General features: G+C 39.5%; 1 protein-coding gene across 40 annotated transcripts in view; it reads left to right on the top strand.

The window, feature by feature from the left end:
• MYBPC1 (myosin binding protein C1) overlaps positions 1 to 23,702 on the top strand; it is a 173,210-nt gene that overhangs the window by 136,227 nt on the left and 13,281 nt on the right. For all 40 annotated transcript variants that reach the window (XM_073620372.1, XM_073620371.1, XM_073620370.1 and 37 more), the window contains 6 exons: positions 4,489 to 4,656; positions 9,135 to 9,223; positions 14,010 to 14,205; positions 17,533 to 17,672; positions 22,012 to 22,171; positions 23,414 to 23,550. In XM_073620372.1, coding sequence (XP_073476473.1) covers positions 4,489 to 4,656; positions 9,135 to 9,223; positions 14,010 to 14,205; positions 17,533 to 17,672; positions 22,012 to 22,171; positions 23,414 to 23,550 — 890 coding nt within the window. The remainder of the gene's footprint in view (positions 1 to 4,488; positions 4,657 to 9,134; positions 9,224 to 14,009; positions 14,206 to 17,532; positions 17,673 to 22,011; positions 22,172 to 23,413; positions 23,551 to 23,702) is intronic.

Here is a 23,702-nt window from a genome sequence, read left to right as displayed (position 1 = left end):
ATTAATGTGCAGGCACTTAAAGGCTAAGTTTACTTTTTTCTAAATTAAAGCTCCCCTATGTACCAATATAGCATTAATGTACTTATTTTGCAAAAATAAAACAACTTTCCATTTATTCTACACACGCTTACCTCACTTTCTTTATATCTGTTTAAAAACACAACTCGATTACTTCTGCCTAACTTCCTGGACAGACTTTGGGTCACGACACAGGAAGGAGTTGATCCGCTGATGGTAGATGATACAGGGTGTGCGCTAATGAGATCTGGTCAACTGCTTCCTGTATCAGGACCTAAAGTCTGTCTGTGAAGTAAGGCAGAAGTAATGGAGCAGTGTTTTTGAACAGTTATAAAGAGAGTGAAGTAAGCCTGTGTAGGATTAATGGAAAGCTGTTTTATTTTTGCAAAATAAATACATTAATGCTATATTGGTACATAGGGGAGCTGGAATTTAGAAGAAAAAAAAATAGGTGAACTTAGCCTTTAAAACCACTCACCAATAGTGTTTAGTTTACATACATAAACTTCATTACATACAGTTGAAATGGATTTTGAAGAAGTTACTTGCAACTCGTAATGTTACAATCAGTTGCAAAAATGATAAGAAATATCAGTTCAAAGGATATAAAAATCCTAAGGAACATGTATTAAATCACAAAAATGAATAGTGGCCAGCCTCTACTTCTTAGATGGAAACTACAGGTCAAAGAAAGTCCACAGTTGGGAAATGCAGTTTCTGTGAAAGGTGGTCTTTAAAGAAAGTACAGACGGGCTGTAAGCTACAGGCAACAACACAGGCAACAATGACCATCAGATTCCAGTGAGTTAAAATGGAAAAGAACAAGTTTAGATATAAATGGGATGTAAGGATTACATACTGTATAAAAATAATCAGTCCAGTCAAGGGCTATAAGAAATAAGGTACACATAAAAGAATGTACGCCAGTGCTCTAATTACACATAGTATTTAATGGTCATAGAAACATCTACAATTTATCATATCATCTTTTAAACACTTTACACCACACTGTGAAAATAAACCTTGGCCACAGAAATTCACAGAATTTTAAGGCGTTTAGATTTTTGAGGGGCCAGGGAGTAGGCCCACAAAAGTGAATGTTATTTGTGGTGATTAGGAGACTATCAGTGTTTATTTATTAATATAAGAATTGTCAGAGAGACTGAGTTAAGACTTTAAACACTTCTATACAAGGTTCTACATTATGATTGAAAATAATCATCCTCACAATCACCAAGTAATCCGATATAATCCCCATCAGAGAGCTACCCTATCATTCCTGGCAAATAACAAATACAATGGCTTTCATTTGTTTCTATGTTGTAAAAGAGCCCACCATCTTCATATGCTTTTGCTTGCTTTTTTCTCTTTAAATATATATGTGATTTGTGAAGCATTTTAAATCCAAGCATTGGCAAATTAAGGGAAATTTAATTCCTGGTAATTGTGAAATACCAAAAGCGCAAAGTTGTTGATTATGGATACTGGAAAAACTTCACAGAGAAGAAAATGAATATAACGTGCATTGCTCTCCATGGATAATACTACAAGAAAGTTGGGCATAATTGTAAATTGCTGCCTTTTTCATCCACTGGATATCTCCAAATGACAGTCAAGATGGACAATGTGCTACGGAACAAGAACTATTTTATACTGGTGATATGAACCAAGATGTCAAGACTGTTCTTAAGCTCATCACACACTTTACATCTCAATATCCAAACAATTCCCATTATTAAGTATTACCTTCAGATGTGATTTTAAATAGAAAAGAGTATACACGTGCATAGTATTTGGTCAAACCTAAAAATTATAAAGGTCTTGTCATATAAAGTTATGATACACCTCTAATCACATATCCCTTAACAAGTCATCCTTCCATACGACAAAATCTTGATGATTTTCACACTTGATTAGGTGTGCTAGAAGCTAGGTTATGGCAGTCCAGTCAGATCTTTACAATGTAAAGATTGGTCTGTATAATCTTACTTGTCATGTGGATCATTGGCCAATATTAATTTCCATTCTACCTGATAAAATCCACATTTTATTTTTTTTGGGGGGGGCATAAAATGTTTCATAAATATGAAAGTGTTTTCAGCATATATGACCAATTGATAGATAGCTGGAGAATTCAAAATCCTAGAGAGAGAGAGAGTATAGGTTCTACTCCTCGGCACATGGGTCATATTCAAGACTGAATTATATACTAGTAGAACATAGATTATTAGAAATAATAGGTAAAACATCTATTGAGGGAATCACTCTATCTGATCATGCACCAGTGACAATGGAAATGGAGATTACAGAGGTAAAGAATAAGACAAATATTTGGAGACTAAATGAAACACTAAGGCCCCTTTCACACTGGGGCAGTTTGCAGGCGTTATTGCAATAAAAATAGCGCCTGCAAACCGCCCCTAAACAGCCTCCGCTGTTTGTTCAGTGTGAAAGCCCGAGGGCTTTCACACTGAAGCGGTGCGCTGGCAGGAGAAGAAAAAATCTCCTGTCAGCCGCATCTTTGGAGCGGTGAAGGAGCGGTGAATTCACTGCTCCTAAACCGCTCCTGCCCATTGAAATCAATGGGACAGCGCGGCTACACCGCGGTAATACCGCGGCTATAGCTGCGCTATACGAGGGGTTTTAACCCTTTTTCAGCTGCCAGCGGGGGGTTAAAACCGCACCGCTAGCGGCCGAATACCGCGGTAAAACAGCGCTAAAAATAGCGCTGTTTTACCGCCGACGCCCCCTACCGCCCCAGTGTGAAAGGGGCCTAATACAAGATCAGGAGATAATAGAAAAAATAGAGAAAGAATTAGAACAATACTTTAACATAAATAAGACTCAGGAGTTATCAGAGGCCACGGTATGAGAAGCCCATGAGGCCTATATAAGACATTAAAAGAAGATACTTAAGTTCATATGGCAGCACAAAAAAATGAGAATTCAATTTGCAGTACTAAGTAAAGCTAAAATAGATGGAGGATTAGCTTAACCAGATTTTAAAAGATATTACAATGCAGTTTTATTATCACGAGTTATAGATTGGACATTTAATTGACATGGGAAAAATTGGGTTAAAATTGAAAACACGTTAAGTAACAAAATTGAATAAGGGGATATGGGTACCACAACAGTATCGTAATTTTTCGGAGAACACGAGTGAATTAACAATGAACGTATTTAAGATATGTGATTTAATACACAGACAAAGGAAATGGGAATATACCACTCACAAGGACAATATATTTTTTTCCAGGGAATGAGACACTATTTTGAGTATGGATAATGGATAAAAATGCACGATTAAAGGATGTTATATAAGAGGGAAATATACACAATCCAAGAACTAAGACACAAAAAGGAGTTACTAGTGATAGATGAACTAAGATACCATCAGTTAAGACATTTTATAAACTGCCACACTCAATAAGATCAGGAGAAAGCTTATTATCATTTGAAAAATTGCTCAACTTACAGGAAGCACCAAGGCACGTAATTTCTCAGATGTATAACCATTGGTACCACCTTTCTTGGATAGGTGGGAAGCAGAACTTGGTGCAAGTGAGTGAGCAAGAGAAAGAGAAAATGTTGAAATTAGCAGACGGAACAGCAATAGGTATAAACATGATAGAAACTAATTATACATGTCTGTGAAAATGGTATATAACACCTATCAAAGCATATAAATATCAAAAGGAGAAAACAAGGTGAAATTTAATAAAATTTAAAGAAAAAAGACCAATTCCAGTCAAAAATTGATCAGATTTACATGGTTGCCAGCAAACTGGATCACATGCTGGCTTTTTATATCTTACTTCAGTGAAAAGATGCTCTCTCACCTGAATCCCTATTCCTGTCCAACTGCCTTGGTCATTACATACACAAAGATAGTGTCCGTCTCTGTCAATAGATTCTGAATTATTTTGATTAAATAATTGAGTAACCCATTGTCAAGACACTGTTGTGATAGTGCTTTAGGAAGTTTTAGAGGCAGTAACTTCTATGAAAAAATGTACCGTAACTACTGGGTTCTATGAAATATATAAGAAGTTAGCAGATGATTCAACCAACTGAAATATCAGTTTTGGTGGAACCGGCCTTTTAGTACAAAAGACAACTATTAAAATGTATCTAAATTGCTTTAGTTCCAATGACCAGAGGTAGATATAACACCAATAATTTGGTTTGCAAGCAAATACAAAATGCATTGAACTAGAGACAGGTTATGTTTTTAAAATCATTATGATCAAAAGTTGTTTTTCATATATCAGTACAATGCACTTCTACGTTCCTACAAAATACATTCAGTTGAAGTTAGCACCCCCATTATATCAACCCTGGTAATGAACATATAACGCTTAGTTTTGTGATCAGATAACCATAGGAATAAAGAGATCAGTTCTATCATCAAACTCTGTATACTTCAATATTTTTTGTGCTTTATTACTATTGCTGTTTTTCTTTTAGCGGAGGAATGGATTGTTGCAAATGCTGAACTGACAGATAAGACAAGACTCACAATAACTGGGCTGCCAACGGGTTCTAAAATATTTGTCAGAGTTAAAGCAGTGAACGCTGCAGGTCAGAGTGATCCCAGAGTACATCCCCAACCAATCTTAGTAAAAGAGGTCATAGGTAAGTTTCAACTCTTTTTTTTTAAGAGAGAATAAAATCTAATCTTCTATTATGTTTTATTGCTACATTCATTGTAACAGGAAATAATTAGTTAAAGCGGAGTTCCACCCAAAAGTGATTCTGATTCCTCCCCCCCTCCGGTGCCACATTTGGCACCTTTCGGGGGGGGGGGGTTTACAGGTACCCTGTCCCCAGCTCAGCCCCCCTCCTCCTCCCTGCTCTTCTGCAGAGCCAGTGAGAGAGTGCAGCCCGCTTCGCGCATGTACAGTAGGGAAAGGCTACACTGCCGGGTTCCCTTACCAGCAATGGCAGCAATGGCAGCGGTAGCACCCGAGGAGCCGATGTAAACATCGGCTGCGTTGCTGACATCGCTTGGACTCCAGGACAGGTAAATATCCTCTTATTAAAAGTCAGAAGCTACAGTATGTGTATCTCTTGACTTTTTATTTTTAAAGGGGCGGGCGTAACTCCTTTTTAATCAATGATTGGTGAATTTAAGTATTTTACTTCATGTATTTCACAAGAGTGCCTACTGCAATAAAAATAAATTTGCTACTTTATAATCACATTGATGAAAGTACACAAATGTATTATTGCAAAAGGTTTAATCTCGTCAAATCTTCATAAGATAATTACCTGGGTAGGAAACAGAATGATTAATATCTACTTAGCAATAGTCATTGCTTAAATCATCAGGATAGCACGGATAGTACAGTGGGATTGATTATCTTGTCTGCCAGAGTGTGAAGTCCTTGTATTTAATGCATGTGTGGGTAAAATGTCATTAGGCAATTGTATCTTTTTCTATTTTATTGTTTTATTTTTGCTAAATAACTACTATCATCATATGTATCGGATTGAATAGCAAGAGAGTCATGTACTGTGTTAGCATCTATAAGTTCTGAAAGTTTGGAGTTTAGGTCATTCCCGATATTGGCTAACTAAATAAAATTAAAAAAAATAAAATAAGACGCAAAATTTTCGGACCCCTTAGGTCCCTGAGAAAGTAATTGTGGACAAATTTAGCTTCAAAGTTCACAACAGAGGAACTGAAATCACAGCAGCTTTACCCTTTAGTTTCTGTTGTTTCAAAATCTTGGCAACCTGACAGTGCTCTATGGGCCTACAGTATGTCAACAGGCAGTCCTTCAAAACACTGCATTTGCTATTTAAGAATGCAAACCTATGTATTCAAACAGCAAATGCAGCATTTAACAAGAGAATGCTACATTAGGCCTTCTTTGCCTGCAGTCTAATGCACCACAATAGTGTAGCTATCAGCCTATTCATGTGCACTGCATCCTTGAGACTACAAATTGTGGGAGTTGCATCTTGTAGTCGTCAGCAGAGAAGCACCGTGCATCAGTATGTACACTTCTAGTCCAGGATGGAAATGTGTTGAGGAAAGTGACAACTCTGCAAGGCAGCATTTTTACTGTCAACAGGAACTGGCTTGAGGAAAAAATTGCATTGATGATTTATTATGGAAATACAGGCTGAAAGTAAGCAGAAAATCAATGCCAGTTATACTGTAGAAAAAATAATATGTGTTTTTATTAATTGAGTTTAATTTACTCATGCTAGCTATAGAAGCACCATTCTAGAAGTAAAGGGGTATTAAAGTGGTTGTAAACTCTCTAAAAAAAAAACAAAAAAACCTGCAAGACAAAGGCATTATGAGTATGCATCGCATACTAGCTCATTATTAAATACTTACCTTAGATCAAAGCTGTTGCAACGGTCCCTGTACACCGCTGTGACCGGCGATATGTCTCCCGGAGTTCTTTCCAGGTTCGTGGGCTGTGACTGGCCGAAGCCGCGATGACGTCACTCCTGTGTGTGTGGGAGCCGCCGGTCATGGCACAGCTACTGAAGAAACAGCACAAGTGAGCCGTTTCTTCAGTGCGCATGTGCCAATGATGTCGGCACATGCGAATACAGTGAATATCTCCTAAACGGTTCAAGTTTAGGAGATATTCACGGTACCTTATTATAGGCTTGCCTGTAGGTAAAAGTGGTAGTGTAGTGTAAGTTCACCTTTGCAGTCTCCCTCCTCACCCCCCCCCCCCCCCACTCATCTGGACTGAGGCAATCTCCAGTTCTAAGCGCCCGGAGTCTGGGGCTTAGAAATCTTAGAAATCCTTTCTGCATCCATGCGTCTTCTCTATAGTTGACAGGATGGGCTATGCAGCTGCTGATTGGTCAGCCCCACCCATGTGATGGCGCTGACTAATTAGAATGCTCCAAAACATCCCTCCTGATGAGGGACGTTTTGGACATGCAGCTCAGGGGATTTCTAAGCCCCGGAATCCTGGCGTGGATATACCGGGACATAGAACCGGAGATTGCTGCCGTCCAAGTCAGTGGGACCAGGGGGGCAAGGAGGGGGACCTGTGTAAGTTCACCTTACAGAGTTTTCTGTAAAGGTGAATTTACCCTTTAAGCTTAGGACAAAAATGTTCTAAGAAAGTTAGTTGGTTCTTGTAATCAGTAGTGGGTCAAATTGATGTTCATTTTCAACTGCAGTGATGAGAAAATTGGAAGAACGAGGATGAAATATTTTTCTCTAAACACCAGTGCCTGTGGTTTTTGTTAGGTACAGTCCACTCAGTCTAAAATCAAATGTTAATAGCAAACAAAATCTTTTGAATGACATTCGAATGTTTTGAGAATGTTCTGAGGATTTACATACAAATTATCCTAAGACTTTTCCTAAGAATTTTTGTTTCAAATTCTATCCATCTATGGCCAGCCTAATGATGGTAGAAACTGTTATCTGTGTCCTGTGTTTGGTAGGAAAGTAAATAAAGCTATGCAGGTTTGTCTATTAACCTTTACTAACCTGCTGTTAAATTGCCTGGTCCATTAAGCTATGAAACAATAAATGTTTCATTTCTCATGGGTAAAATGGAAGAGGTTTGACACTTGAATGGCTATGCATTTATAGTGTACATTCTGACATTTTACAATATTTAATAGAACTCTGGAGAGAAAGAATTTACCCTTGCAGCAGGTTCCCATCCCCACTACAAGGTTTAACTGCTTGTTTTTCCTAGAGGGTGAAGAATAAGGTGATATACCTTATTTCTCATACCCTCGGGCTTTCTCCTCTTTGTGTGGCTGGTCCCACAGTCATAGTTATTTGATGTCATCTTGTACAATGCAAGACCAAAAGTCCGGTATGTGTGGGAAAATGCCAAGAGTCTGTCCGCATTCCAAAGCATTGGATAGTTGAGTCTAGTTGAGGAGAGCACCAACTGCCAAGGGAGCAAGGTAAAAGGTAAGTACATGACCTTATTCATCATCGTCTAGGCAAAATAAGCAGTCAACCCTTAACGTAGGAACGAGGGCCCATGCAAGAGTAAATAGTTTTTTATTTTCCATGTGTTTAGCTTGAATTTGGGAGAAATTTCCCCAAACTCATCCAACTAAGTCTATGTTTGAACAAGTTGTGTCCATTTTCACAAAGCAGGGCATCTTAAAGAAACAATAATCAGCAGATACGGAGGTATACGCATACAATATACATATACGTATACATATACAAGTGATACATATGGCATTCTCATACACAGTAGGAAGGTATTTTGCCTTCCAACATCAATGTTGAGTTCAGTAACTAATTGATGCAAGCTCTAAGTGCATTTTGAGAATAGATCACATATTTTTTTAATAACACATTTTTACAGTACATCTAAAGTCAAAGTTTTTGTTTGGATACTAGGGAATAGTTAAACACCTGTCAAGTTTGTTTGCTGTGTGGGGAAGATTTCCCATTCACTTTCTTTCCCGAAGACACAACAGGAAGGGAGAATAAAATCCTCTTAGAAAAGTTGTCACTGGGAACAGATGGCCCCATTAGAAGACTTCCCCTCTATTTTTATCCCAGTGACATCTAAAACATTTTGGGTGTCCCATCATTTTCTGTCCCAGTGACAATGGTAGCTACGGCACAGTGTAGGCACAGACGGCAATTAAAACCTAATGGGTGTTCTAACCTTTCTACACTCTATCCAAAACTACAAATAGTTTAGGTTTTAGATTCTAGATAGTCTTTAAATACAACATATGTGTGAAGGTATCATAAATTTATTTGTCTTCACCATGGTAAAGGCAGAGGTGGAAAATTACAGTTAATACAGTAAAAACTTTAACTTGCTTAAGTTGCTTTAGGAAGAGCTGGCTCTATGTTTTGCTGACTCCAGCCACATGAATTCAGAATGAAGCTTGGATTTTTTAATCACTAAAACCAATTAAAACTGGTAACTTGCTTCAAAGAATGTCCTATATGGACATTATCATTTCACGCTCTAGAATAATCATTATCTCTATAAAAGTATGCCATATACAGCTATACTGTAAATTAGTTACTACATCTAAGGAAAATCCCGCAAAGATATTTTTAGCTTGTATTATTTAGGCAGTGAAACTTATAACTGTATTTTTAAAAAAGTGATTTTATTATTATTTTTTTTCAGTACCTCCAAAGATTCGTCTTCCACGACACCTAAAACAAACTTACATTAGAAAAGTTGGAGAGGCTGTAAACCTTGTAATACCTTTCCAGGTAACAATTGTGACTTCATAAACCCATCAGACCTCTGCTTTCAGCTGAAAATTTTTTTCTTCTTTTTTTCCTTAAGTCTTATTAATGGTTTGGTAGAGTGTATGACTGTAACAATTCTCACAAAATGAATGGTCTCTATGAAAACACCTTACAGCTGCAACTTTAGCCAATTATGCATTATAATATTATTCTAATTGTATAAGTGCATAAACCAAGCTATATTTTATTGAAAAAAGCATGCTATTATTAAAAAAACAACTCAAACTCTCACAGGGTCTTGTACCCAGTGTACAATACCAGGGCCCTGTGCACTTCACACACCTTCCTGCCATCCTGGCATTGAAGATTGAAACACAGCACTGGCAACACTTAACAGCTGATGCAACGTCATCTAGAAAAACAACATATTTACAATGTTTAGACAAATGCCGGGTTGATGTGCTGTCTGGTTGCATAATGGCATATCAAGGTTGTAACAACATCCCTAGTGACCATTGGCCACTATATTGTGGTGAAGATTTACAGCTATGAGGTAGATATTTAGAACTGGCTATGTGAACTGTATTTATGTGTTCCATTTCCTTTCCAGCTGCAGGCATATACTCCCTTCTCCCCCCCCCCCCCCATTTTTTTTCTTGATAGTTTTTTTTTATTCAGTTCTATTCTTCTTCTCTTCCCCATTATTATTGTACCCAAACTGTCCTTTCTACCCTTGTGTTTGTTGATTTAAATTTGTACTATTAATAAGATCTCTAGGTTGATAGTGCCCTTCTGGCCTTTGATGGTCTGGTTGGTATACAAGAAAACATGTTGTACATCCTGTCTGTTTCATGCTCATTTTCTAAACCAGTGATATATTTATCTTTCTCATTGGCTCTGTAACTAATGCCGCGTACACACGACCGGTTTAGCCATCGTAATAAACTCTGACGGTTTCTCCGACGTAACTCAGACGGAATTCCATTCAAGCGGTCTTGCCTACACACGGTCAACCCAAAGTCTGAGCAAAGTCCGACCGTCCAGAACGCGGTGACGTACAACACTTACGACGGGACTAGAAAAAGGAAGTTCAGTAGCCAATAGCTTCTGTCTCGTACTTGCTTCAAAGCATGCGTCCTTTTTGGTCAGTCGGACCAGCATACAGACGATCCTTTTTCCCGATAGGAATTGGGTCCGTCGGAAAGATTTAGAACATGTTCCATTTCTAGGTCCATCAGATTTTTCGAAAAAAAAAGTCAGATGAGGCATACACACACACGATCAGAATATACGATGAAAAGCTTCCGTCTGACTTTTTCTGTCGGACGGTCCGCTCGTGTGTATGCAGCATAAGAGTTTTCTCCAAAAAAGGAGTATTTTTTAAAAATATATATATATATTTAGACACTAGAGGTCGGCATTAGATTATTTTATTTTATTTTTTCATGGGCATATAAAAAAAGGCATGATTACATTATATGTAAAAAAGTTGTTTTAAAAAAGGCTTTAGCTTTTAACCCTTTCACTGCTTGAGTCCTTTTTCTTTCTTTTTTTCATTTGTTTGCACACATTTTATTGCTGAAAATTACTCAATGTGTTTGCAAACCCTCACCTTGTAAAACAACCCATTCAGTTTAAAATAGAAATGAAGGGCAAAATATTTGTGTATAGATTTAATAAACATTATAAATACCTTTTTCTCCTTTTTTTATGTGATCACATTCCCTCTGTTTTCAGTTCCAAGAGATCTGGGGGAAAAGAAACAGCAACACACTGAGCTTCCCAGTGAAAGGCTGTGCAGGGAGAGGGGTGTTAGGACAAGTCTGATCATTGCAGGAGAGCAGGCTGAGTTCCCAGCATAGCTAGAGCACTGACCACAGTGTGTTCTCCTGCTTAGTGTGGTCAGTTATTAATAGGTAAGCAGACGGACTGGCAGGAACACCAGGGATTTCGCACAAAGGAAGCATACAAAGAGAACTGGATGCTTTTCCATGCAGGTGCTTGGTACAGCAGACACATATCAGAAATATGAAATGTTGGGTTTACATATTACATATTATATATTTTCTGAAAATGTAAAATACAATAGTGGCAGTTGCTTTTTTTATGTTGTTCAATACTTGTGTTACTGTTTATCAAATCTATATTTTTTGTAAAAAATGTAATCAAATTCATTAATCAAATTCATTTAAGTGCACACAAACAGAAAATAATAACTAATATTTTTTTTGGAAAATCTAAAGGATGAGGTTGTATACAAAATTCGTCAAGCCTCAAAATTCTGCACCCGTGAAATTGTGAAAAATCACAGTACCCAGAAATGTCGAAAGACAACACTTTTACCACTTAAATACAGGGCACTTTCCCCCCTTCCTGCCAGGCCAATTTTCAGCTTTCAGCGCTGTTGCACTTTGAATTGCAATTGTGCGGTCATGCAACACTGTACCCATATGAATTTTTTATCATTTTTTTCACACTTATAGAGATCTCTTTTGCTGGTATTTAATCACCTGGGTTTTTTATTTTTTGCTAAATAAACAAAAAAAGACCGAAATTTGTGGAAAAAAAAACACATTTTTCTTTGTATAAAATTCATCTTTTTTTAAAGTTTTATTTATTGCTTTTTTACCATAACAAGTACATACAAGACCCATTGGGCCACACACAAAATAAACTATTTACATTTCTTCAGCATTGGCTCACTCCTCCTTCCTCCAGACCTTCGTATAAAATTCATCTTTGTTATAAAATTTTGCAAATAAATAATCTTTCTTCATATATTTAGGCCGAACTGTTTCTGCTACATTTCTTTGGTAAAAATAACCCAAATCATGTTTATTATTTAGTCTGTAGGAAAGTTATAGAGTCCACAAACTAAGGTATATATCTGAAAACTGATCAATCCTGATGTACTGATGACCTCATTTATTGAGGCCTGAAAACATCAGGACAGTACAAATATCCCCCCAAATGCCCCCTTCTTAAAGTAGACAGTCCAAGGTATTTAGAGGCATGGCAAGTTTTTTGCTCATTTTGGTCACAATTTTTTGGCACATGAAGTAATTTTGAAAAATATTTTCTTAATTATTTTTTTTTAAATACTGTCACCAGTGTAGTACAGCATTATCATATAACTGGTGTGGCAGTGATCAGGGACACTGATTGGTGAAAGTATGTAAAAAAAACAAAAAAAAAACCTATAACATTTTAAATTTTTTTTTCTTTTTTACTACATTTCTTTTTTTTTTCACGATTCTTCTTAAAACGCAGTGACCAGAGCAATACAATGCTACCATAGCAACATTAATACATAACAGCAAAGGGGGTCCCCTAGTGGTGGACTTTTCAGGCACATGTAGCAATCATAAAAGAGGTATACTTGGTACAAATATAATTTATTAAATTAACATAATAAAATATGACAACAACTGTAACATCTATTGTTAGGAATGTAAATCCATCAGTATTACAATCGTGTACATACAGAGTTTTGAAGCAGCACTTTTTCACCCGACGCATTTCGGAGTCAATTAAACTCCTTCCTCAGGGGTAGTGTATGCTTTAAATAGTTATTAAACGCTGTATTGGCTGACTTGACATTCCATAAAATTTGTGATTAAAAACAGCGACAGTGACAAAGTCTGTCTGCCCAGTATGCTCTTGATTCCAATATGAACAAACATCTATGTGTTGGAGATGATGTAAACATGTAGAAGTGGGTTTTTGTACTCCACCAAGAGTATATATATGTTGTTCTCTTCAAAAAGAAAAGAAAAGCCCAAGAAATGTGGGCGTAAAACTAAATGCTTGAGGCTCCACTGAGACCAAGAGGCAAATCCTGAAGGTGGCTCAAAAGTTGATGTTCATAGGTGTATATATTGATAGATGACATGAGAGTGAATCGGAACAAGTAGCTGTTCAGGCCGGTAAAATCCCGCAGCGTGTGGTTATCCTCCACACGCTGCGGGATGTTTGGAAATGCTTGGAAATGTCTGACTTGGGAACTGTGGGTGTGGGATTCAAAGGGCCCAGCAGTGCAAACAAGACAAGATGGAATGGCGGGCATGGAGAGCAATCCAACAAGTCCTCCACCGTGATAGCATGGTAAGACATGCTGACAAGGAGTGAGGAGTAATGTGACCGACCACCTTGAGGAGCATGTCCTATCCTCCTACGTGCTGTGGAAAAGCTAGCTATAAGGTTAGACAGGATGCCCCCTCCCACATGTCCATTCATCAATGTAGCTAGCCAGGAGATGGCTGCATTAACAGCCAGCACTGATCTTTGGCTCCAAGCACTTTCCCAAGACAAGTGGTGTCAGGAAATGCAGAGGGGCAGGAATATGATGTACCCTCCTTCCTTCTGCAAACCAGATTAAATTAAACCAGATTAATTAAACCAGATTCATTTTTGCAAACAGATCTCTGGATACAGTGGCACTACCATTTACCAGCTCTCTGTTCATTGCCCCCAGAGAAGAGCTTTAAAGCTCCTTATAAAAGAAGATAATGCATACTTGCCTCTCTTGCAACACGTGATTCCTGCCTCTCCAATGCAGTACCACAGCCTCCATCAGTATGTTTGGCATTCAACACTTCCAGAAGTGTAGGATGCCTGTGCTTTCACCTTGTGTAATGTCTCTGACCAGAAAAAGAAATTACCTTTGCTTGACCTGATTACATTAAAAAACAGAAAACTGGGTATGGTTTGTTACTATATACTTCTGCTTATTTAATTGTAGTATTATAGTATTATACAAAGGCCACCATATTAAAGGTAATTTTCTAAAACTTTTTTTTTCCCCAAGGGAAAACCCAGACCCAAAGTATCATGGAAAAAGAATGGATCACATGTGGACAAAACACAAATAAGTATCCGCAACTCTGAATGCGACACTATCCTTTTCATTCGTAAAGCAGAGCGAAGTCATTCTGGAAAATATGATTTGAAGGTGAAAGTTGAGAACCTACAAGATAAAGCATCGATCTTTATTCAGATTGTTGGTAAGCATCCATTATTTCTGTAGATAAATACAGTGTTTATAAACTTTATTATACTGTATTATGTAATTTTTGCATTATGAGATGTTTGCACAGCAGCCGTCAGTTCCTGTTTTTTTTTTAACTAATGCACCCCCAGAAAAGTCTATTTCTGTTTTATTTTATATAGTGAAAATAGTGGACTTGGTTTACTAAAGAAGCACATTTTCACAAAGCTTCGCTAAGCCCTACTTACTTCAGTAATCCAATCATTTTCAAATTTCTCAACACATTCAATGGTTAAAATGAACACAAATTATCTTGGCTAACTAAAAAATAAACTTCTTTAGTAATTCATTTGTATCCATTTATTTTTTGTTAGATGTACTGTTAGGAAACATGTCATCTTTCACTTGGGGTGCCTGTGTCACTAGTTTAGAAAATGTGCAATCAATGATAATTATAATAGCTTATCCTGATAAACATCACTATAATATAATACACCTTTATGCCCTCAATCAAGGGAGTTTGTTGGAAAGGTTTTTCTTTTTAGGCTGGGTTCACACTAGAGCACAGAGCGGCTCACAGCAGGGGTCCGATGCATCTCCATTTACCGGTTCAGTTTCGATTGCAGCCCAAATTTTTGGCTGAATTTGGATCTGAGTGGACCAAAAGATGCACAGGACTCCTGTGCAATTTGCACCGGAGCCGCTTAGGAGATGTGTGAACCAGCTCCATATAGACCCATTTGAACCCAACCTCAGTTTTTGTCTCTGATGAAGCTTAATGTCTAATGCAGATGGGCATATAATCTAATGTCTAATGTCTAATCCACATGGGCAGATACACATTCACACCAATGCCTATGTGCATGGAAGCTGATAAACCCAGCAATACCTTTTGGGTTGTGTTGGGGAACCTTTAAAACCCAGGGAGGCCCAGAAAAATATACAAACTCCAAGTAGTTGTCCTTATATAGGGATTAAACCCAGAACCTAGTGCAATGTAAATGTGCTAACTGTTTAGCCCCCATGTAATTTTAACCATGGCAGAACTTAAAGCGGTAGTAAACCGCAGTTGAAGAAAAAAAAATCCCCTGCAAGTCAATGTCATAATGTGCTAGTATGCATCACATACTAGCACAATATGAGAGACTTACCTCAAAATGAAACCCTCCAGCGCCACGCTATCACAGGGCTTCCATCTTCCCCTGGTCTTATTTCTGGGTTTGCGGCCTCCGGCTACATGAGTGGCTGGGGGCATAATGACATCACTCTCGCGCATGCAAGTGGGAGCCGCCGTTTATGACAGGGGCTCTGAAAGTCCAGCACTGTAACCCGGACTTTCAGAGCACATGCACCGGTGACATCACCGGCTGCATCCACTAAGAAATATCTCCTAAATGGTGCAGGTTTAGGAGATATTCACAGTACGTACAGGTAAGCCTTATTAAAGGCTTACCAGTAGATAAAAGAGATAGAACAGAGTTTACTACCACTTTTACCGTTTATGTGATATTAGCCTACTTGACTTGAAATGTCGAGTCTTGAAATTGTGACATATTAATTTTATATACCAGATAAGCTGAAACTACCACCAGAAGCTTAAAAAATCTGTATGGACAGAAGCACTGGAGCTTCTATTCTGACTTGTTATTTGAGGTGCATGTCCCAGGGCTGTTTTACTTATTCTACTTTTAGACCCCTTTCACACTGAAGCGCTGCTAAAACAGTGCATTTTGTGCTTCGGAAGCACTGCCCATTCATTTCAATGGGCAGGGGCGTTTTTGGAGTGCTTTTTACAGCACTTCAAACCCGCCCCAAAGATGCTGCTTGCAGGTCTTTTTCTAAAGTCCCACAAGCCCACTGCCCGAGTGTGAAAGCACTCATGCAAATGAATGGGAGGCAGTTTTCAGGCACTTTTAAGAGGCTATTTCTAGCGCTAAAACGCCTGAAAACTGCCTCAGTGTGAAAAGGGTCTAATATTTTGTAGGTCTCAAATTCAGCCGCCATATGTTTGTCCTGACAGGTGTATTTTACCTATATACTTACATGAGGTAAAATGTTAGCAGCCTGAGGATCAAACAAACTATAAAATTTTTGAAATGTAGCAGAGCACTGTATCTTTTATATGGATTTAGTTGGTTAATAATATACAGTACATAATTGTAGTTTATGTAGATTGCAAATTGTTGACTGATAACATACCTTTTACACACTGCATACCCTTATATGTTTAAGTAGACACCAATCAATCAGCCAATTAATAAACATACATGATGTTCCATTAGAAGAAAACATATATGAGAAGGAACTGCCTCAACCCCGCCCCCTACCTCCCTCTCCCTCACACACACTTACTGCTCAATATATCACACTGCTGGTTATGTGATAAAATGAGGCACTGAGATCTTGAGGAATGTAGAATTCAGCTTTACTTGCATAGGGGAACAGCATACATGTGTGAGAACAACATTACAGGAGATAGCAGAGAGAAAAAAAAAACATCCTTTCTATGCAGAATTTACAAGCATTTATAAACACACACACGCTTGTATATCACTACAACTCGGAGTGCATAGTACATGCTGTTGCACTTCCAGCACACAGTTCAATCTTTCCTTCTTTTTCTCTTCTCAATCGCTTCATGTTACTCATTTTCTCCTTTATGACCTAAGCCTTGCCACCTTATTAACTAACAATGCCAAATTAGCAAAACCTAATGCCTTAGGCCGGCCATACAAGGAACAAACTTCTTTCCTGCAACCACAGGTTGCAGGAAAGAAATGAGCTTTAATCCCCCTTCAACACAGACAGTGTTGATGCAGGAATCCCTCCTGCCGTGCCATTGCCTTCTCCCGGGGGGGGGGGGGCGTCACCACTGGGAGTAGACAGTGATTATTGCTAGCGGCTAGCGATAATCAAAGGTCAAACCCAGCATGCTGGTTGTACCTAAGTTGATCGATAGGTCAACTTGGTACATTCAACCTGCCCATACACAGTTCAAATCTCAAACCGTGTATGGTATGCCTTAGAAAAATCTACGAAACCCAGACACCCTAACTTCTACTGTTAATTCATCTCCCCTGTGAACAATCACATGTTTTTTATTTACATGCAGTAAGGTAAACTGATTGTTATTGTATGGACTTTAATTATCCCTTTATTGAGACGGGGCATCTACCATTTTTCCTGTATATCCTGTTGTGTGAAAATCATTATGGGGTATTATCCTCATTGTCTTTGTATTGAAAAAATGTAAATAAACACAACTGACCAAGAAAAGACCATATACAGTAATATGGAGTATGTGATACACAATCTTCTAATCCCTGTTTTTCTATTCATCCAGAAAAACCTGGACCTCCACAGTCTGTAGATATTGAAGAAGTGTGGGGGGAAAATGTTGCACTAGAATGGAAGCCACCAGCAGACAATGGCAATGCTGCAATCACAGGATATACCATACAGAAAGCAGACAAGAAGACCATGGTACAATGTTTATTCATGTTTTCCTTTAGATTATTGTAGTTTATCAGTCTTTAAATATGGTGGCTGCTTTCGTTTTCTTTTTTCAAAATTTTTACCTTTATTTTTACCAGGTGATCTTGCTAGTAACACACTTCCTGCGCTAACAACACTTATTCGCTCCACCGCATCTATGGAGGAGCAGCATTATTACTCTAGGCTGCTTTCTTGATTTTGTCTACAGAACATCTCCCCTTCTCCTTGTCTTTGTGACATAGAGGGCATTGCTTTCTATTTCACATAAGAGAGCTGGGAAAGTTAATAAGATGGTTTGATATTTCTGGCAAAATCAACAGGTATTTTTCTCTGCTTGTTAGAAATGTTTTTAGCCTGAAAAATGAAACAAATGCATCCACCACATCTAAGTAACAGTACACTGCAATATATTATAATTTTGTTATTGGGTTTAGACCCTTTACCCTTTTCGCTGCCACCATAGTAAGTATTCCTGCATAGCAGGATCAGTATGTACACAAAATTTGCAGCGGTTTAGTTACATTTTACAGAGCGAGCTTCGGGTTCTGTAATATAATGATTCAGATGGCTGTAAAGCCACATAATCAATTTTATATACCAGGAATGCTGTAGCCCCCACACACACACACAACCCCACCCACACCAGAAGCTTGGGTGTGGGGGGATAGAGGGTCCATTGCCTCCAGGGAATCTGAGGTTCAGCCCAGAAGCTGGTGCTGACAGCTGCATTGGGCATCCGAAGCAGGAACCACTCCTACAGCCTGTTAGTTCAGAGCGAGGGAAGCTCCTGCTCCCTGGCTCCAGTCACAGGACCCATCTGAGGGAGGACTTCCCCTACTCACTTCACTGGTCTGGTAGGTGAGCTTTGTGAGGAGAGGAGCTGTATTGGGGGGGGGGGGGCTGTACTGAGGAGACAGCTGTACTGAGGGGGGAATGTTGTACTGCAGGTGGAAGAGCTGTACTGGGGGGAGTGTTATACTAGAGGAGAGGAGTAGTACTAGCGGAATGCAGAGAGTCTGTTCTAGGAGGTGTTTGGCTTGGGAAGGGAGGTCATTTTTGGATGTACTCTGTCTACTGACCCGTGCATTATGCTATCCAGACCCCTGGGCTTTGTGTTAACTACTGCTAACCCCTGCACTCTGCATGTTACACTTTTCTGCCTTTTACTCTAAGTGTTACACACTCCTGACTCCAGCTTTCTGTGGCCTACACACTCCTGGCCCCTATGCACCCTGGGCTCCCAGCACTCTGTGTGTTATTTACTACCAAGGCATGTGCTCTGTGTGTTACTTACTCCTGACCCCTGCACTCTGTGTGTTACGCACTCCTGATCCCTGTACTCTGTGCATTATGTACTCCTGACCCCGTACTCTCTGTGTTACATACCCCTGATCCCGGTACTCTGTGCATTATGTACTCCTGACCCCTGTACTCTCTATGTTATATACTCCTGATCCCTGTACTCTGTGCATTACACAGTCCTGACTCTTTTTCTCTGTGCATTATGCACTCTTGTCCCCTGCAATCTGTATAATAAGTGCTCCTGACCTCTGTACTCTGTGTATTACGCAATCCTGTGCCTTGTACTCTGTATCTTAAGCAATTCTGACCCCTGCACGCTCTATGATATACACCCAAGTTTTAAGCCTCTCTTACTGTGCAATTTTGACACATGCACATTTCGTTGTGGCGAGCTGTGCGCCCAGCCTTATTTTTTTCCTCAGGGTCTCCAAGGCTGAACCCCATCCAGGGAAAAAAGTATCCATGGCCTTGACCCCCACACAAGTGTTCTGGGCTTACCTGGGACCTGTGGAAACCCATGACACCCAAACTTTCTTTCAGGACTGCTTTCATCCATTCCCTGATCTGCTCTGTGATGAATGAAGCAGGAACCTCTGAGTTCAGAGCTGTTAGATCCTGGCCAATGCAGCCAGAAAAAACACTGTCTGTACTTGATCAGCTGGAATGGAGTGCAAAAAGGCATTAGGTGTCTAATAGGCCTCTAATGTCTCCATAAAGAGGACCTGTCACCAAAATAAAGTTGAGTGAAAAAATAAAGTGTAAGAAAAAAAAAATCAATTACAAAAATAATATTAAAGCTTCCACACATATACAGCCGCAGCCAAAAGTCTGCTGCCACAGTTTTTACGATGCCAATTTGCATATACTCCAGAATGTTATGAAGAGTGATCAGATGAATTGCAATTAATTGCAAAGTTCCTAATTGCCATGAAAATGAACTGTGAAGAAGGCTTCAGGGTGCCAAAGAAAGTCCAGCAAGCACCAGGACCATCTCCTACAGTTGATTCAGCTGGGGAATCTGGGCACCACCAGTGCAGAGCTTGCTCAAGAATGGCAGCAGGCAGGTGTGAGTGCATCTGCACGCACAGTGAGGAGAAGACTTTTGCAGGATGGCTTGGTGTCAAGAAGGGCAACAAAGAAGCCACTTCTAACCAAGAGAAACATCAGGGACAGTCTGATATTTTGCAAAAGGTACAGGGATTGGACTGTTGAGGATTGGGGTAAAGTAATTTTCTCTGATGAATCCCCTTTCCAATTGTTTGGGGCATCCGGAAAAATCCTTGTCCGTGGAAGAAAAGGTAATCGCTACCATCAGTCCTGTGTCATGCCAACAGTAAAGCATCTTGAGACCATTCATGTTTTGGGGTTGCTTCTCAGCTAAGGGAGTGGGCTCACTTACAATTTTGCCTAAGAACACAGCCATGAATAAAGAATGGTACAAAAACAACCTCCGAGAGCAACTTCTCTCAACCATCCAAGAACAGTTTGGTGAAGAACAATGTCTTTTCCAGCATGATGGAGCACCTTGCCATAGGGCAAAAGTGATAACTAAGTGGCTTAGGGAACAAAACATTGACATTTTGGGTCCATGGCAAGGAAACCTCCCAGACCTTAATCCCATTGAGAACTTATGGTCAATCCTCAAGAGGCGGGCGAACAAAAAAAACCCCACAAATTCTAACAAACCCCAAGCACTGATTATGCACGAATGGGCTGCTATCAGTCAGGATGTGGCCCAGAAGTTAATTGACAGCATGCCAGGGCGAATTGCAGAGGTCTTGAAAAAGAAGGGTCAACACTGCAAATATTGACTCTTTGCATAAACTTAATGGCATTGTCAATAAAAGCCTAAGACAGTTATAAAATGCTTGTAATTATATTTCAGTATACCATAGTAACATCTGACAAAAAGATCTAAAAACACTGAAGCAGCAGACTTTGTGAAAAATAATATTTGTGTCATTCACAAAACTTTTGGCCACGGCTGGATAAATACAAATGCACATGTAAGGGCAAACATGCATACATAAGCTATAATTAAACAATACATATTAGTATCTAAACCCTCTTCTTTCAGTATCACTCTTCTCTTACCACCCACAATTATGCACACTCCATTTCTCTCAGCAACCACCATGTTGCATTCCTACTTTTGGATTCCACTGTGCCTGTAATCCCCTTCTCTTAGCATTCAGTGTGCCTGAAGCCCCTTTCCCTTAACACCAACCACACCTGCAGCCATTCTACTATTAGCATCCACTATGCCAGCAACACCCTTCTCTGTCCACCTGTTCCTCTCAGCATCCACCAGGTTGCACCTGCTTTCTATTAGCATTCAAACCACTCCTGCAGTACCCGTTTTTTACTACTCTCTGTGCCTACACCCCCCTTTTCTTACCACCCTCTATACCTGTACTTCCTCTTCTATCATTGCACTCTACCTCTCACCACTGCTTCCCTCACTTTCCCCATCTCTGAATTCCCCCCACCCCAACTTCACCACTAAGCCTGTGCCCCCCTGCTCTCACTACTGTGCCTGAACATCTCTGACAACTGCACCCGTGAATGCTTCCCATTGCCCTCACCCCATGCCTGCACAAGCTACACTGTACTCCACTCACTAACGCATCTTCATTACCAACATCTTCTCTGTAGGCCCATCTCTCACCTCATGCCTGCACAAAGCACCCACCTCAACACTTTTTTGCATACCTTTCCAACTGCCACAGCTGCACACTCCCTTTCATGACCGCATCAATACCCCCTCTCCTACCAAGCCTGTGAACAAATCCCCCCACTCTCACTCCATGCCACCCATAACTCCTAAACTTAAACCTCCCCATCTGCTCCCACCACTGTGTCTACAACTTTTTCCCCACTCCCCCATGCTCAAACCATTCCCACATTGCCCATTGTACACTTTAGAAAGTATGTAAAATTATGAACCTGTGGAAAAGAATGCTTTTGAACTATTGCTATCATGTTGTTTAATATACATCATTAATAGTTATCCCCATATCCATAGGAATGGTTCACAGTGCTGGAACACTACCATAGAAACAGTGCAACAATATCAGATCTTGTGATAGGAAATGAGTACTATTTCCGTGTTTTCTCTGAAAATATGTGTGGCCTCAGTGAAACAGCAACTAGGACTGTAAACTCTGCACTTATAGAGAAGGAAGGTAAGACAATTAAATTCTATTCTGTTTATATTTTATAGAATTAAAAAATTAGTGCCTTCAGTGTAAAAAAAAAAAAAAAAAAAAAGCTATAAACAGTCAGTATGTAAAAGAAGAGTAAAAATACTTACAAGTCTCTCTGCCAGCAAGTCCAGTCTTCGCTCTCCTGCAAAGCAAAGGATTCTTCAGCATCAACACTTAGCGGTGTGCCAGATGCCTGCATTCCTCGTTCAACACCGTCATTACACCTGCTGGCTGCTATGTGATTACAGTGGTTACATTTCAATTTAGTTTTAGTCTTTTGACTAAAATGCCATTTAAGTATTAGTCATATTTTAGTCATCTGAATCGTTTTAGTTTTAGTCATGCTTTAGTCAGCTAAAATAGAGCTGATTTTCATCCATGAAAATATTTTTATTGATGAAATTAACGCTGCCTGTGAGGATACAGTAGTGACATAGCAGCCAACTGGCAGAACCCTAATGTGTGGCAGAGAAACTCAAATCTCTGAAAGTGTTGGATCCCGAGGAATCTTTAGCAGGTGTAGCCCTCCAGGGGAGCAAAGTTTGAAGTCACCGACAGCAGGACTGGTAAGTTTTATTGCTTTGCTTTTAGAAGATTGCTGTGCTTTATTTTTTTGGAGCATATTGAATCTCAGAAAATGTTAGCCAGACTACTATGGATATCCTAAGAAATATTTAAGGAGAAGTATGGCCAAAGGTGTTTTGGCCCTATTTCTCTTATGGATCACAGGAGTGCCGTTCGTTCGGCACTCCTGTGACCCATTTTTCCACCGACAGCAAGCTAAAGCCAACTGTCACGCTGACATCACTCAGCCAGTCCAGGCTGGGGAAAGATCCTGACTGTAAAGGATGACAGCTGGCTCAGCCTCTTAGCTGCACCACTGGGAGATTGAGCCAGCTGCTATCTCCCTTCCGCAGCCCAGAGCTCCAGTGAACACTGAAGGGGCAGAGCAGGGAGCTGGTGACTGACAGTCATGGCTCTTTGCTCGGAGAGGAGAACCGATCGAGGAGAACTGATCGAACAGCAGTGTTTGATAACCCACTTCAAGGGCAGCAGGGGACACATGCAGCATCGGAACAATCCTACATCCACCTAAATGGGTATAAGTTTTTTTTTTATCCCCCATAATTCTCTTTTAAGAAAGGACAAGCATTAGCTAATATAAATGTGTTAGATCCTTTTGTTATGTGTGTTACCTAACATAAGGTTATGATTTTACAGGAAAACCGTATAAGCGTCCAGAATATCAAGATTTCGACTTCACAGAACCACCTCAGTTTACTCACCCATTAGTTAATACTGTAGCCATTGCTGGATACAATGCTACAATAAATTGCAGTGTTCGCGGAAATCCAAAGGTAAATACTAATTGAGTAATAGCTTTCAAAATGAGAAATTTGAGATTGAATAAATCATGGACATGTTTGGTTTAGTAGTGAGGCTTTGTGTCACCAGCAGGGTTCATAAAATTGACTTTAAGGAAAACTTAAGAAGGGATCTACTCATGTAA

The sequence above is a fragment of the Aquarana catesbeiana genome, linkage group LG03 (assembly GCF_042186555.1).
Source record: "Aquarana catesbeiana isolate 2022-GZ linkage group LG03, ASM4218655v1, whole genome shotgun sequence".
NCBI lineage: Eukaryota > Metazoa > Chordata > Amphibia > Anura > Ranidae > Aquarana > Aquarana catesbeiana.
The sequence above is the reverse complement of the archived record's forward strand: the minus strand, read 5'-3'. Positions and strand labels throughout refer to the sequence as shown.